General features: G+C 48.4%; 1 protein-coding gene across 6 annotated transcripts in view; it reads left to right on the top strand.

Annotated features, from left to right (window-relative positions):
* SORCS3 (sortilin related VPS10 domain containing receptor 3) overlaps window positions 1-12,105 on the top strand; it is a 465,994-nt gene that overhangs the window by 377,964 nt on the left and 75,925 nt on the right. For all 6 annotated transcript variants that reach the window (XM_045025354.1, XM_045025356.1, XM_045025355.1 and 3 more), the window contains 3 exons: window positions 4,522-4,598; window positions 4,710-4,801; window positions 10,608-10,715. In XM_045025354.1, coding sequence (XP_044881289.1) covers window positions 4,522-4,598; window positions 4,710-4,801; window positions 10,608-10,715 — 277 coding nt within the window. The remainder of the gene's footprint in view (window positions 1-4,521; window positions 4,599-4,709; window positions 4,802-10,607; window positions 10,716-12,105) is intronic.

The following is a 12,105-nucleotide window of genomic DNA, read 5'->3' as shown; positions in this document are numbered from 1 at the left end:
AGACTCAGGCTCGCACGCTGGGCCAGATTTTTGGCTGGCATAAATGATTTGCACCAGCAGAGGATCTGGCCCAGAGGCTATTTTTTATGAAGTTAGAGGTTTGCAGTGACATTCTAGCTGTGCCGCACACTCAGTGAACCACCTTGGCCCTGGACGGTGGATTCTGTGTGGCTGCTCTGGGCTGGTGCTTTGGCAGATTGCAATGCTTTCATGACAGTCTGTTGGAATCTTGAATGCCCCCGACTGGCCGACCCATTGTAATTAATCTGACAACCATCGCAGCCCCGTTTTGTTTTCATTTGCCTGCTCACAGTAGGCGGCCTAATCAGGATGGACATCGTAACTCGGCCCGACTTGAAGCTCCCACAATGCTTAGCTCTGTGGGAACTGTTTGGGGGTAACAAAGCGCTTTCGGAATGACTGTCACTGGGGAGAGCTTGCAAATGCAGTAGAAAAAGCTGCTGTGTAATTTCACACACATGCTAGCAGTTTAATGTGCTTTTTTTTACCTGGGGACCCATAGCGGAACCCTCCCTCATGCTGGCTAATGCTTACTCACTTGTGTAGTCCTGTTGCCTGTGATGGGATTACTCAGATGAGTAAGTGAGTAAAGGCCCATAGCAGTCATACTACAGTGAATTGCAATAGCTTAAACATTCTGTCCATAATGTAGTTTAGTCCTAGTTGTTTCTGGCTGTTACACCCTGAGCAGGTTTCATGCTGTTAATTGTAGCTTTAGCTTGCAGTTGTCTCATTTTAGCATGTCATCGGTGTGAATTTGCACTGGGGTAAGCAGTGTGTCCTACTCCCTCCCTCCCCGGCACTAGAGACCATGGAGGTCTGTGGCTGCTTTCACAATTTGCTCCACCTCTTTCTATCAAGGGCATATTTTTCCTATTAATGGTAATACAAGGAAGTGCGTCTGGGCTTTTGCTTTACCCTGGTGTTTCCCCTTCAATCTGTTGGTGGGAGCCAGGGGCAGACAAGGGATGTGTACACCAGGTGTTGGATAAAATCAGAGCTCTATTGTACTCAAGCATTAGTCCAAATTCAGACTGAACAGACCTTTAGTTAGATTGAGTCAATCTATAAAATTCAGAATTTCATCTAAACACCCCAATGTTCCAGGAAGTTCAGTTGCGGGATGCTGGCTCAGATCCATTTCTTCTCTTTCTTCGGTTTGTTTCCATTCTCATGCACTTCTGTGCTTCTATATTCCAGCCGGCACTGGAAATTGAACCAAATCCTGAGAGAGAGCATGCTAGCTTTTAGCAAGGAAGGTACTGTATGTTTTGCAAAAGATCCTCTCCTCAAGATTTCTAGCTCAATGTTCCAGATTGAAGAGGTTCAGGTTATTTGGGTTAAACATCCCAACTTTGTGAAGTTTATCCAAGCTAAACTGTCAGGTGCTGGCAGCTCACAGCGAGTGTGTATAAACGGTCATGGCTCATGATACAGTTCTTACAGTGGCCTTTATTCTTGATTACTGAATTCTCTAGGAAGCAGATAAGATGCCAGAGGCAGCAAGAGAATGAGGTCCTAGGCAATGGTCTAGATTACTAAACAATGAGTTTCTTTTCAAGCTGTCACTGCAGGGGATGAAAGCTTCACTTGTATAACAATTAACCTTTAAAAGGCAGAACCATCATTTCTGTGTTGTTGCCTTGTGCAATAAAAGGCTTAACCTGGTGGGAATTGGCCCATCTGTTTCTGTTAAACACGGTCAACAGCTGCACTGTATCAGCACAGACAATCCAGATTACCCATCACAAACTTATCCTCATAGGGCTTGTCTTTGCTCTGCTTTCCTGGGAAAGTTCCCATTCTTTCACTACCAGTGTGGCAACTCCACCAGTAATAATAATGGTAGGAGCACTAGCCTAGATATCAGATCATTGGTCTGACTGTTTAACAGAGAAGAGACACATATCAGCATCCCGTTCCACGCTTGTCAGGGCCAAGGGTCTGATCCAAATTGTATTGAAGTAAACAGAAGTCTTTCAGTTGACTTCCGTTGTCCAAATGAGGCTAAAAGGGAGAAAGGAAGGGATTCATGAATCAGGGCTATAGAGACAAAACCATCTGGAAATGGTAGTGATGGAGTTCCAGCAAGCAAGAGCTCACTTCTCTTTGCTACCAGCCATAAACCCCAGTTGGACAGTTGGTTTCCAGACCTTGAGGCTTAGAGACGAAAATGCAATTAGCAAAACCGGATTCACTATGGCAATTCCTATAAAGAAGGAGTCTGAATGTCAAGCTTCAGGGCATAAACCAGCCTCTGACTCTTGGGGTTGAAGAGAAAACTTCCCCTATGGGCAAGTCAACCCAAAACTGCCTATTTCTACTACTTTCAGCTGACGGTCACAGCTTGGTGGTCACAGGACAGTGGAGAAGATCAGTGGTTATCAAACTGGGTTGTGACACCATTTTAATGGGCTCACCAGGGGTGGCATTAGACTTGCTGGGGCGGAAGCTGAAGCCTGAGCCCCACTGCCCAGGGCTGAAGTTGAAGCCCCAGGGCTTCCACCCTGGGTGATGGGGCTCAGGTTACAGACCCTCCCACACCTGGAGATTAAGCTCTTAGGCATTGTCTTTGTCCCCTCACCCAAGGTGGTGGGGCCTGGGCTTTGGCAGGGCTTGGGCGGGCTCTGGCGTCCATCCCCGCTTCTGGGGTTGTGTAGTAATTTTTGTTGTCAGAAAGGGGTCACAGAGCAATGAAGTCTGAGGACCCCTGGAGTAGATGGACCAAAGGACTAAGGGAGTGTGGTCATTCCTGTGTTCCTAATACTGATACCAAAACCTATCGGGCACAACCCTGTTCCTCGGGTTTTATTTTTGGAAACAGGAGTGTCACAACAACTTGGCTAGTTATATAGTCTCTGATGCTGATGGGAGCTTGTCAAGATGCATCTGGGCTTTAATTCCTCATTTTCCATCATTAAATGTCAGGAGCGCAATTAACATTTTCATTAGTCTGTTTTTATTGTGCTCCTATTGAGTCTACAGATGTGTAGGAGTGAATCTTCCCTTCTTACTGCTTTTAGTGGAAAAATATTAGCTCCTTTAGAAAAAAAAATCAGGAAAATTATACCCTAGTTTAAAAATATCTTAGCTGTAGGGAGAGGGAATTTTATGGATCAGTGGATAAGGAATGTGCTGTTGAATCTTTCATCCATTGGTTCAACCCCCAACAGTGTTCATATTGTCTGTGAGTCATTACCATTTGAGGGCCTTTCAGTGGTATATGTGATAGAGTTAGTTCCCTCAGTCTACTTTGTAGGGTACAGACACCCATGCTACAGAAACCGAACTGGCACAGATTAGCAATCTTGTTGGCAGACTTGGCAGGAAAGCCAGTTAACTGTGTGGAGTCTGAACAGAAAGTTTATTCTGGAAGATGGCTCCTCTAGGGTAATGGGAAGGTAGGGTAACTTACACAGTGATACTTTAGACAAGCAGAAGACTTCAGTCTCCAGGGCTATCAGTGTGGTAATCTCCATCAGCACTGAATTAACAAAATAAAAATGTGCACAGGCAAAACCTGTCCATTTCTGCTCACACTAAAATGTGCCCAGTTTCTGATCAAGAAGAACAGTCACCGTTGTCTAAGACATTGCTGTGGTCTGATCATTATTACCTTTATTGCCAGCTCATTTGGTCCTGGGTCGTATTTTACACCCCAGCTCCACCAAGATGCAGTTCAGATCAGAAACAGGCCAACCCTTGACAGGGAGATATTGGTAATTTCACCATAAGCCTCCTCTGTTAGGCTTCACCGCAAGCCACTAGTGAACCCAGCAGGAGGTGCTGTTTGCTAGGTGCACTGCTTCTGAGCTCAGTACATTGGGCCGTTTGTTTTTTGGAAGAATCATGTAGTGCAATCTGAGCCTCACATAAATCAATGGGAGTTTCACCACTGACTCCAATGGGACCAGGATTTCACCATTGAATTCCAACTCTGATGAGGTGAAGGCAGTATGAATAATTTGATTTGGGTCGTGTACATTTGCCTTTTCGCTTGAATTTGCATGAGAAATGGTGATAGGAAGAATTAAATGTTTCCATGTCAAAATACTGCAAACACTAGGAGAATGCAGAGCCGTGCTTTGGTGCAAAATTTTCAGAAAAATGACTGATTTGCATACACAGTTGTCACAATTGCAACCATGGCACATAATAGACCTGGGGTTGTGTTTGTATTTTCCTGAAAATGTAGGCCTCAACATGGAGCAATCCAGACGTGTATCTCATGTTGTTGCATATGCACAGAGTGTCACTTGGAGTAAAAGCAAACCAGTGAAGCAGTCTTTCTCAGCTATTTACTTTACAACATTTTACTATTTTACTATTTGCAATGTTATTCTATCTTAATCCTCCCACCTGTCCCATGGTGGTGTCATATAATCCTGGAATTAAGACAACAAAAAACTTTGGTTAAACCAGTTACCCCTGATTTCCTGCAAAAATGTGATTTCCCTGCTCCTGCCACACAAGAACTTATGAAATCCACTTGTGTTTCAGGCAACGTTGGCTCTGAACTCTCATATACCGATATCAGCACGTTCATATCTTCTGATGCCGGAAACTCATGGAGACAGGTACAGTCATATGTGGGGAAAGGGAGCTGTGTGCCTTTTGCAAACCTTTCCAGCTGCTCTCTGGGCCTCAAATGGCTTGAAAAGCTCACACTATACCTGACTTGTTTCCAGATCTTCGAGGAAGAATACAATGTGTGGTATCTCGACTGGGGTGGGGCACTTGTGGCCATGAAGCGCACGTCAATGCCTATCCGGCATCTGTGGTAAGGCTGTTCCCCTTGCTTTGAGAATGTTCAGGGAGGGAGGTGCTAAACTGGAATTGTCCAAAATATAATTCTCTCAGTTTGGAGTGGATCCTTCTCCCTCCTGCTGGTTGTGCAGTATAGGTACCCAGAACATTAAGGAGCAGATCAAATAATCTCTTACTCAGAGCACTTTGTGGTGGCCACAGAAGGCTGGGGAAATCACGATTCTGGTCCTTCATTTTGTCACTAGCTGCTTTCAACAGGTGTTTAAGTTTGAGGCCTCCTGAGTTACCGGTACACACTTTGGGTCAGATTTTCTGACAAGTTTACTGTGACAAGCTCAGGCTAAGCCGTTGTCCTTCACACCATGATGTTTCAGGGATGCACCTTACTAAGATTATTGATTGTTGCCTCTTCACCTCAAAGCCTTACATCTTTCCTTGCCACAACCAGGCAAATGGCTCTATAAGAACTTCCACTAGGGGTTTCCAGTAGGGTTTGAACCTCCTCCATCAAAGTACACGCTTCTACCGCTTGAACTAAAGGAGTAACTCCATTAGCTTCGCAGCAGCAGCAGACTGTTATTGTCTCTGTGGGTTAGCCACAAGAGATGGATGCAACACACACTTTACAAGCAAGTTACATTCCTACCACACACAGAAGACAGGATGCAATGGGCTCAGATTCAATTCTGATTTTTCTCTTCTTTCTGGCTAGTAACAAGCAAAATATTCTGAAGGTGCTAGAATTTTTCTATGATCTTGTCAGCATAAGGAGTAGGATGGTCCAGTGGATTAAGCTGATATCAACCCCCAACCGGATCCTAATCCAGGTTTTGCCGCCGATTCACTGTGTGACCACGAGCGAGTCATTTAACCTGGTTGTGCCTTGGTTTTCCCATTTGTGAAATGGGCACGCTGAACATCGCCCTCCTTTGTAATGCACTGTAAGCGGATGGAATACCTCATCGGCACAAAACTGGTTGCAGCAAGCAAGGCCTTTCCCTCTGGGGTTGGGGTTTGTGACCAGGAAGTAAAATAAATGACCAGGCTCAGCAAGTGAACAGAAAAGCCCCCCAGCTTGGTGTATGACCCAATACACTTGCCCTCTATGTGCAGGCCAGCTTTCTCCTCCCCATCTCCCAGGCTGCCGCTCTTATTGTCCTCCCTGGAGCACCTGTATATGGGGCGTGGCTGGGGGAGCCGAGTCGGAGTTACTCTCTTGTTCACTCACACCCAGTGCCCCTGCAGCCTGTCACAGATGCTTTGTGACAGCACTAGATGAGGAATACATTATGCAGTCCAACAGCCAAGGCACTGCCATGAGCGCCAATCTGTCTGAACAGAACCCCTGTGAAGGCAGTGGAGCGCCATGTGGATGCAGGGCTCGCTGCAGGATCAGGGCCGGAGCATTTGCTTGTGCTCATGGCCAGTTAAAGGCCAGATTCTGACATGCTCGCTCACGCTGGCCACGCGTTCCATAACGGGTGGTTTATAAAGGATTCCTCAGTGAGCGACTGCCGTTACAAGCCACCGGCAGGAGCAGCCTGTGTTCTAGAAGGTTCTAAGGACGCCAGTAAGATGTTTCTAAGGGACCTGTTGACCTGCTGGATTCAATAACAATCTATACTTAGTGGTTGGCTCTTTATTGAAGCTTCTGCTCAGTGGCGCTGGAATACTTTTAATAGTGGGGGTGCTGAAAGCCAGTCCCCTTATCCCTGTCCGCACCTGGACATCGGCAAGAGGGCTGCAGCGGGGACCCCAGCAGTGGGCACCCCAGGTGTGAGGTTGAGAGCCGGGACCCCAGGAGCTGGGCCAGCAGCCAGGATCCCGCATAGGAGGCCAGGAGTGGAGCCTCATGTAAAACCTGGCCTTGCAGCCCAAGTTCCCGTGCCTATGCTTCTGCCAATCATTTGTTAACCTCTTCCTAGACAGTGTAACCCTCACACTGAATAGCGCCTCACTCCACGAGTGCTGCTATTGACTTGCTGAGGAGGGTGCTACTCAGTGAGAGAGACGCTATCAGATTCTGGCCCTAGCTTACTGGGAGAAGGGACAGTGCTGGCACAAGAACAAATGGGGCTGAAGCAGCCATGAATAAATGTCCTCTGGAAATTAGAGGACGGTTTCTAACCATTGGAGGAGTGAGGTTCTGGAACAGCCTCCCACCAGGAAGAGTGGTGGAAACAACCTCACTAATTTTAAGCTGGAGTGTGATACCTGCACAATGTGGATAATAGGCCATAGCAGGGGACAGGACTTGATGACCCAGGAAGTCCCGTCCAGTTCTGCGTTCCTGTGGCTATGTGTGTGGGCAAATATTTGTTTTGTGCACAGATTCATCACAGGAGTTTGGCGCACATGCTGTTTGGCTCGTGCAAGTGCCTGTGAACGTCTGGCCCACTCTATTTCATAGTTATTTAGAGTTGTCGCTGACAAACTCTAACAGGTCCTTCAAATTATGCCTTTAGGGGCATTCAAACTTGCATCATCTTGACTCGATAGGCACCTGCTGCAAGAGAAGAGCCATCTTGATTAAAGTATACATGGAAATCTGTTAGTTCTCAAGCTGGAATGGCGTACAATAAGTTTCATCCCGGAGAAAAGAGGGTTTGATAATTGAAAAGCTGAGAGAACTTTAATGAAGCCTGCTGTTCCCCCGAAATTGAAATGCTAGTTAGATAAGCATGCAGCCCGAACAGCATACAAATGCTTAGGGGTATGGGGAGATACATACATTTAAATAAATAGATTTCTGAAGGATAAGCTCTTTGCATGAGATTCTCCCACAGCATTTTCTGTTTGGGCTGCACGCTTTCTCCTGTGCCAGATGCTGTTTTGTGTATCTGTAGCGCTACGGCAGCAGTCCCCAAACTTTTCAGGGTCATGCCCCCCCCAACTCCTGTCCGTGCCTCTGCACCTCCCCCCTGGAGCTGAGGCTGGGGGTGGGCACCTGGATCCCCCTTGGAGAGGGGTAAAAGGTCTGAGGCTGGGGCCGCTGCTGGGGCCAGGGCTGGGGCTTGGGCTGGAGCCATGTCTGGAGCTGAGGCTGGGGATGGGCACCTGGATCCCCCTTGGAGAGGGGTAAAAGGTCTGAGGCTGGGGCCGCAGCTGGGGGCAGGGCTGGGGCTGGGGCTGGGAATGGAGCCATGTCTGGGGCTGAGGCTGGGGGTGGGGCCAGGGCTGGGGCTGGGAATGGAGCCATGTCTGGGGCTGAGGCTGGGGGTGGGGCCAGGGCTGGGGCTGGGAATGGAGCCATGTCTGGGGCTGAGGCTGGGGGTGGGGCCGGAGCTGGGGCTGGGAGGTGCTCCCTCCCTGCCCCCTGCGGAGGCTGTCCTGGGGTCCACCACACCCACCCGAAGGTTCCTCCGCATTCCCCTATGGGGCTGCGCCCCACAGTTTGAGGGCCACTGTGCTAAGGGGAAGATCTCAGGAATGCACCTCATGGGGGTAAATCCAGTCCATTCCTCTGCATTTGCGGAGGGTCCTGGTTTCATTGGGACCAGCGTGCTCCACGATGGGGGAAGCAGGAGCTGAGGAGCTCAAGCGGGGAGCTCTGCATACTGTGAGGCATGAGTCCCAGGGTGGGGGGCTAGGCTGCCTTTAGGCCTCATCCTCGGCCTTTTGGAATCAATGGAAAGGCCCATTGCCTTTGGGTCAGGCCCAATGTGCCATCTTCAGGGCAGGGATTTGGGATGTGGTGGGATTCAGCAGCCCTGGGCCTGACTCCACTGCCGCCCTGTCTGTCAATGCAGCTGCACGCCGCCTACCCTGATGGGCTCCCGGCCTTTGACTGGGCTCCTAGGAGCGACTGAAATACAAATCATTAATCATCTGTCCTGCTCCTCCCTGGCTTCAGTGGGGAGGAGTCTAACCCCTGCCGAACCCCTTCCACCAAACCCCGCAACTCAGGCGGAGCAGGCGCTGTGGGCTGTCCATATCCTCCTCACTCACCTGTTGGAGATCATGTGCTGGTTCCAGCAGGAGTTTGGCTGGATGTTGACAGGGAAACACAGGGTTTGAGACTGTCCATTATGGACTGAAAGACCTAAATGGAGCATTTCACCTCTTCTCTAGCTCAAATATTATCTCCCCCTTCAAAATAAAAGGTGTGATTGCTGCTCCTCTTTGCTGACGCTAGGGTTTAAACCAGTGACCTCCTCTGCTAAGAGCTGCAGTCTGTACAGCAGGAGCTAAAAAGCCGGGCTCTGTAGATGAGACCCTTCTCCTCTATGGACTGGACACAAATCTCATGCACTGACCAGTTGGTCATATCTGCCGGTCTTGAGAAGCATCAATTTACTCCTTAAAGTGCTACTGACTCAGCCCTGTGGCAATCAGAATTATGCAGAACAATGTCTCCCCGCCCCAAGCCCCCACTGACCGGAGAATAAGTTTCTCTTCTCTTTTGAAGTGAGAAACATTTCCTGTTGACTAGAGGAGAAAGTGTGCCTCATTTCTACCTTTGGCGGTGCCCATGGGGGGTTATTTCTCAGCTTTCACAGCTCAGCCACGTGCCGCCATTACAAAGAGAGAGCTCTGAAATGACCCAGCTGAAACGGGCCCTGATTGTTCAGGGGCCAGTAAGCCCTTGTGTTCCCCTGTCTGTTGTTCTTTGCAGGCAGGATTCTGGGATAAGTCTCCAAGCAGAAATCCTCCTGGAACAGTTATGTAAAGACTCCAGGAGCAAAGGAAAACTGTCTCGTTTCCTGAATTGTTTGTAAACCGAACATCACCACAGTACCCCATGCCACTCCGTGGCTCAGGCAGTTTGACATAGGCTACAGAACCACTGACCTGTAGCATCCCACGGCAGCAGCGACTGAATGTGATTGCTGTCCATGCTGGCTCTTGGTTGAAATTAGTTGGGCACATTCCATTTTCATAGAATCATAGAATCTCAGGGTTGGAAGGGACCTCAGGAGGTCATCTAGTCCTACCCCCTGCTCAAAGCAGGACCAACACCAACTAAATCATCCCAGCCAGGGCTTTGTCAAGCCGGGCCTTAAAAACCTCTAAGGAAGGAGATTCCACCACCTCCTAGTGGATAAAGGTCAGATTCTGCTCTCAGGTGCTCCCATGCAGCCCCATGGACGTGAGTGGAGTTGCGAGGATGAAGCAGAGAATTTGGTTCAGCATTTAGCCCGCTTCGTCTGCCATTCTCAAAGCACATTGCTAATATTAATGGATTAAACCCAACAAAGGCCCTGTCAGAGGGCTAAGTATTCAGAGCCTCGTTTTATTGATGGGGAAACGGGGGCACAGAGAGGCTGTGATTCACCATGGGTCTGTGGCAGAGTTGGTGAAAGAACCCAGCTCTCCTGACTCCACTACACCACATTTGAGGCTGTGTATTTTCCCCTGCTGAAATTAATGTCTTGAACATAGACACGCACCTAGGAACTACATGTCCTGTCTTAGGTGTTATCAATAGCGCCTGCAGTCTTGGGTCTGACCTGTTGATTGACATCGCAAACACAGGCCTGGCTTGCCAATTTTAGTTGGATGTATTCCTGGATGTTTCCTCACAAGACACAGTCTTTGATTAAAGATTAATATTTAATTCCTGGAGGCTCCAGGACAGTCCTGGAGGGTTGACAGCCCTAACGCAGGCCCTTAATGACTTTGATGATAATACTTGCGGCTTTGCTCCTTGAGGGCACTCTGAGAACATTAATTAATAACATGGGGAGATGGCAAAGATTGACGTTTGTTTATAAATCCAGCAGCCGTGGCTTGCAAGCCTTAGAAGTTGTTTAATTGCCTAGGTAATGGTTACGGAGCCAGGCGTTTACATTTATTGATTTTGTCCGTTTCAATTCCAGGGTGAGTTTCGACGAAGGAAGATCCTGGAATAAATATGCCTTCACCTCGACACCGCTTTTTGTGGATGGGTCCCTTGTGGAGCCGGGCATAGAGACGCAGCTAATGACGTAAGTCCCAAATGAGCTGTGTCGGGATCGAGCGTACGGCACTGCGTGTGTGTGTCGGTTGCTTCAGCCCTCTGCCGGGTGCAACGTCAGACCTGCTCCCCTGTGTGTGAACATGTTACTCTCTAGAGCTGCCTAGAAGCTCTAATAAAGCAGACCTTTCGCAGGTACCTTTTAGGATTTACAGAGCTTTTGGATTATTTGTAGATTTTAAGGTCAGAAGGGACCATTAGCCCTCCTGTATAACATGAGCTAGAGAATAAACAGGCTGTATAATGTTGCAATAAGCTACTGGTGTTTAGAACTAAGCAATATGCACCCTCTTAGCTGACACACTGGGGATTGAAGCAGGGACCCCCAGAACTAAATGCAGGCATTGCTACAGCTTGAGCTAAAGAGCCAGTCCTTCATAGCTGCTGGCTGTAACCACTTATATCTTCTGGACAGGCACGGAGAGTGGCTTGAAACACACTCACCAGTGGGTTGCACTTGCCAATAGACTCAGAGGTAATGGCTTCCAGTGACCATTTCATTATCCGCTCTCCCTCTGGGGGCTGGGTGCCGCAAGAGGAAAGTCCGGCTCTGAGTAAGGGGTCAGGTTCCCAGAGCGCAGTACAGTTAAGAGTGTACTATCCAAACACTCTACACTTACTGTGTGATACAGCTGTGTAGTGCTGCTTCAGGAGTGTTCCTGTGATGTGAGTAAGTGCCCTCCATTAATCACAACAGGAAGGAGATTATGCTGCAGTAACACTTCATTGCAAACACAGAAGCCTCCTGCTGCTCTGGCTGTTAGGGCTGCTCCGAATTTCACTTTGTAAGGGGTCTGATTCTGCTGTCGCTGGCCCCTTTGACACCAGTGTGACTGCACCCTGAGCAGTAGGGTTATCCTGATTTACACCCGTTCCAAGAGGAAGGTGTATTGGGCCCACTATCTTTTGCTCTAGTCTCCATCATTCCTGTATGCTTGTATTTCAGGAAGGGGTGGGGGGTGTAGCTCACAGGTAGCATTACTATTAATCGTCAATCTGGAGTGGAATACTAGACAGGAATGCCACCCGTCTCTTGAGAAGTTTGGAATTGGATAAGGGCTTTGGGAGTTGGGATGTGCTTTCATTGGAATTGAATTTTGTGATTCACCGTGGTATCTCTTCCAAAAATAATGGCGATACATCAATCTTACGCAGAGTGAACTAACCGTATTGTAGGGAGAGTGTTGGATAGAGAGCCTATACAGCATTGTTGCAGCCGTACGGGTCCCAAGGAATTAGATATCTCTAGTACATAGAACCTGTCAATTTCTTACACAAGGGGCTGGAATCTAGCTGTAGCTGCCAAGTTGAGAATTCCCAGGGAGGGGGCTGAATCTCTCAGCTGGCAGAAAGTCAGTGGA

This window comes from Mauremys mutica, chromosome 7 (genome assembly GCF_020497125.1).
Source record: "Mauremys mutica isolate MM-2020 ecotype Southern chromosome 7, ASM2049712v1, whole genome shotgun sequence".
NCBI classification, from domain to species: domain Eukaryota; kingdom Metazoa; phylum Chordata; order Testudines; family Geoemydidae; genus Mauremys; species Mauremys mutica.
The sequence above is the reverse complement of the archived record's forward strand: the minus strand, read 5'-3'. Positions and strand labels throughout refer to the sequence as shown.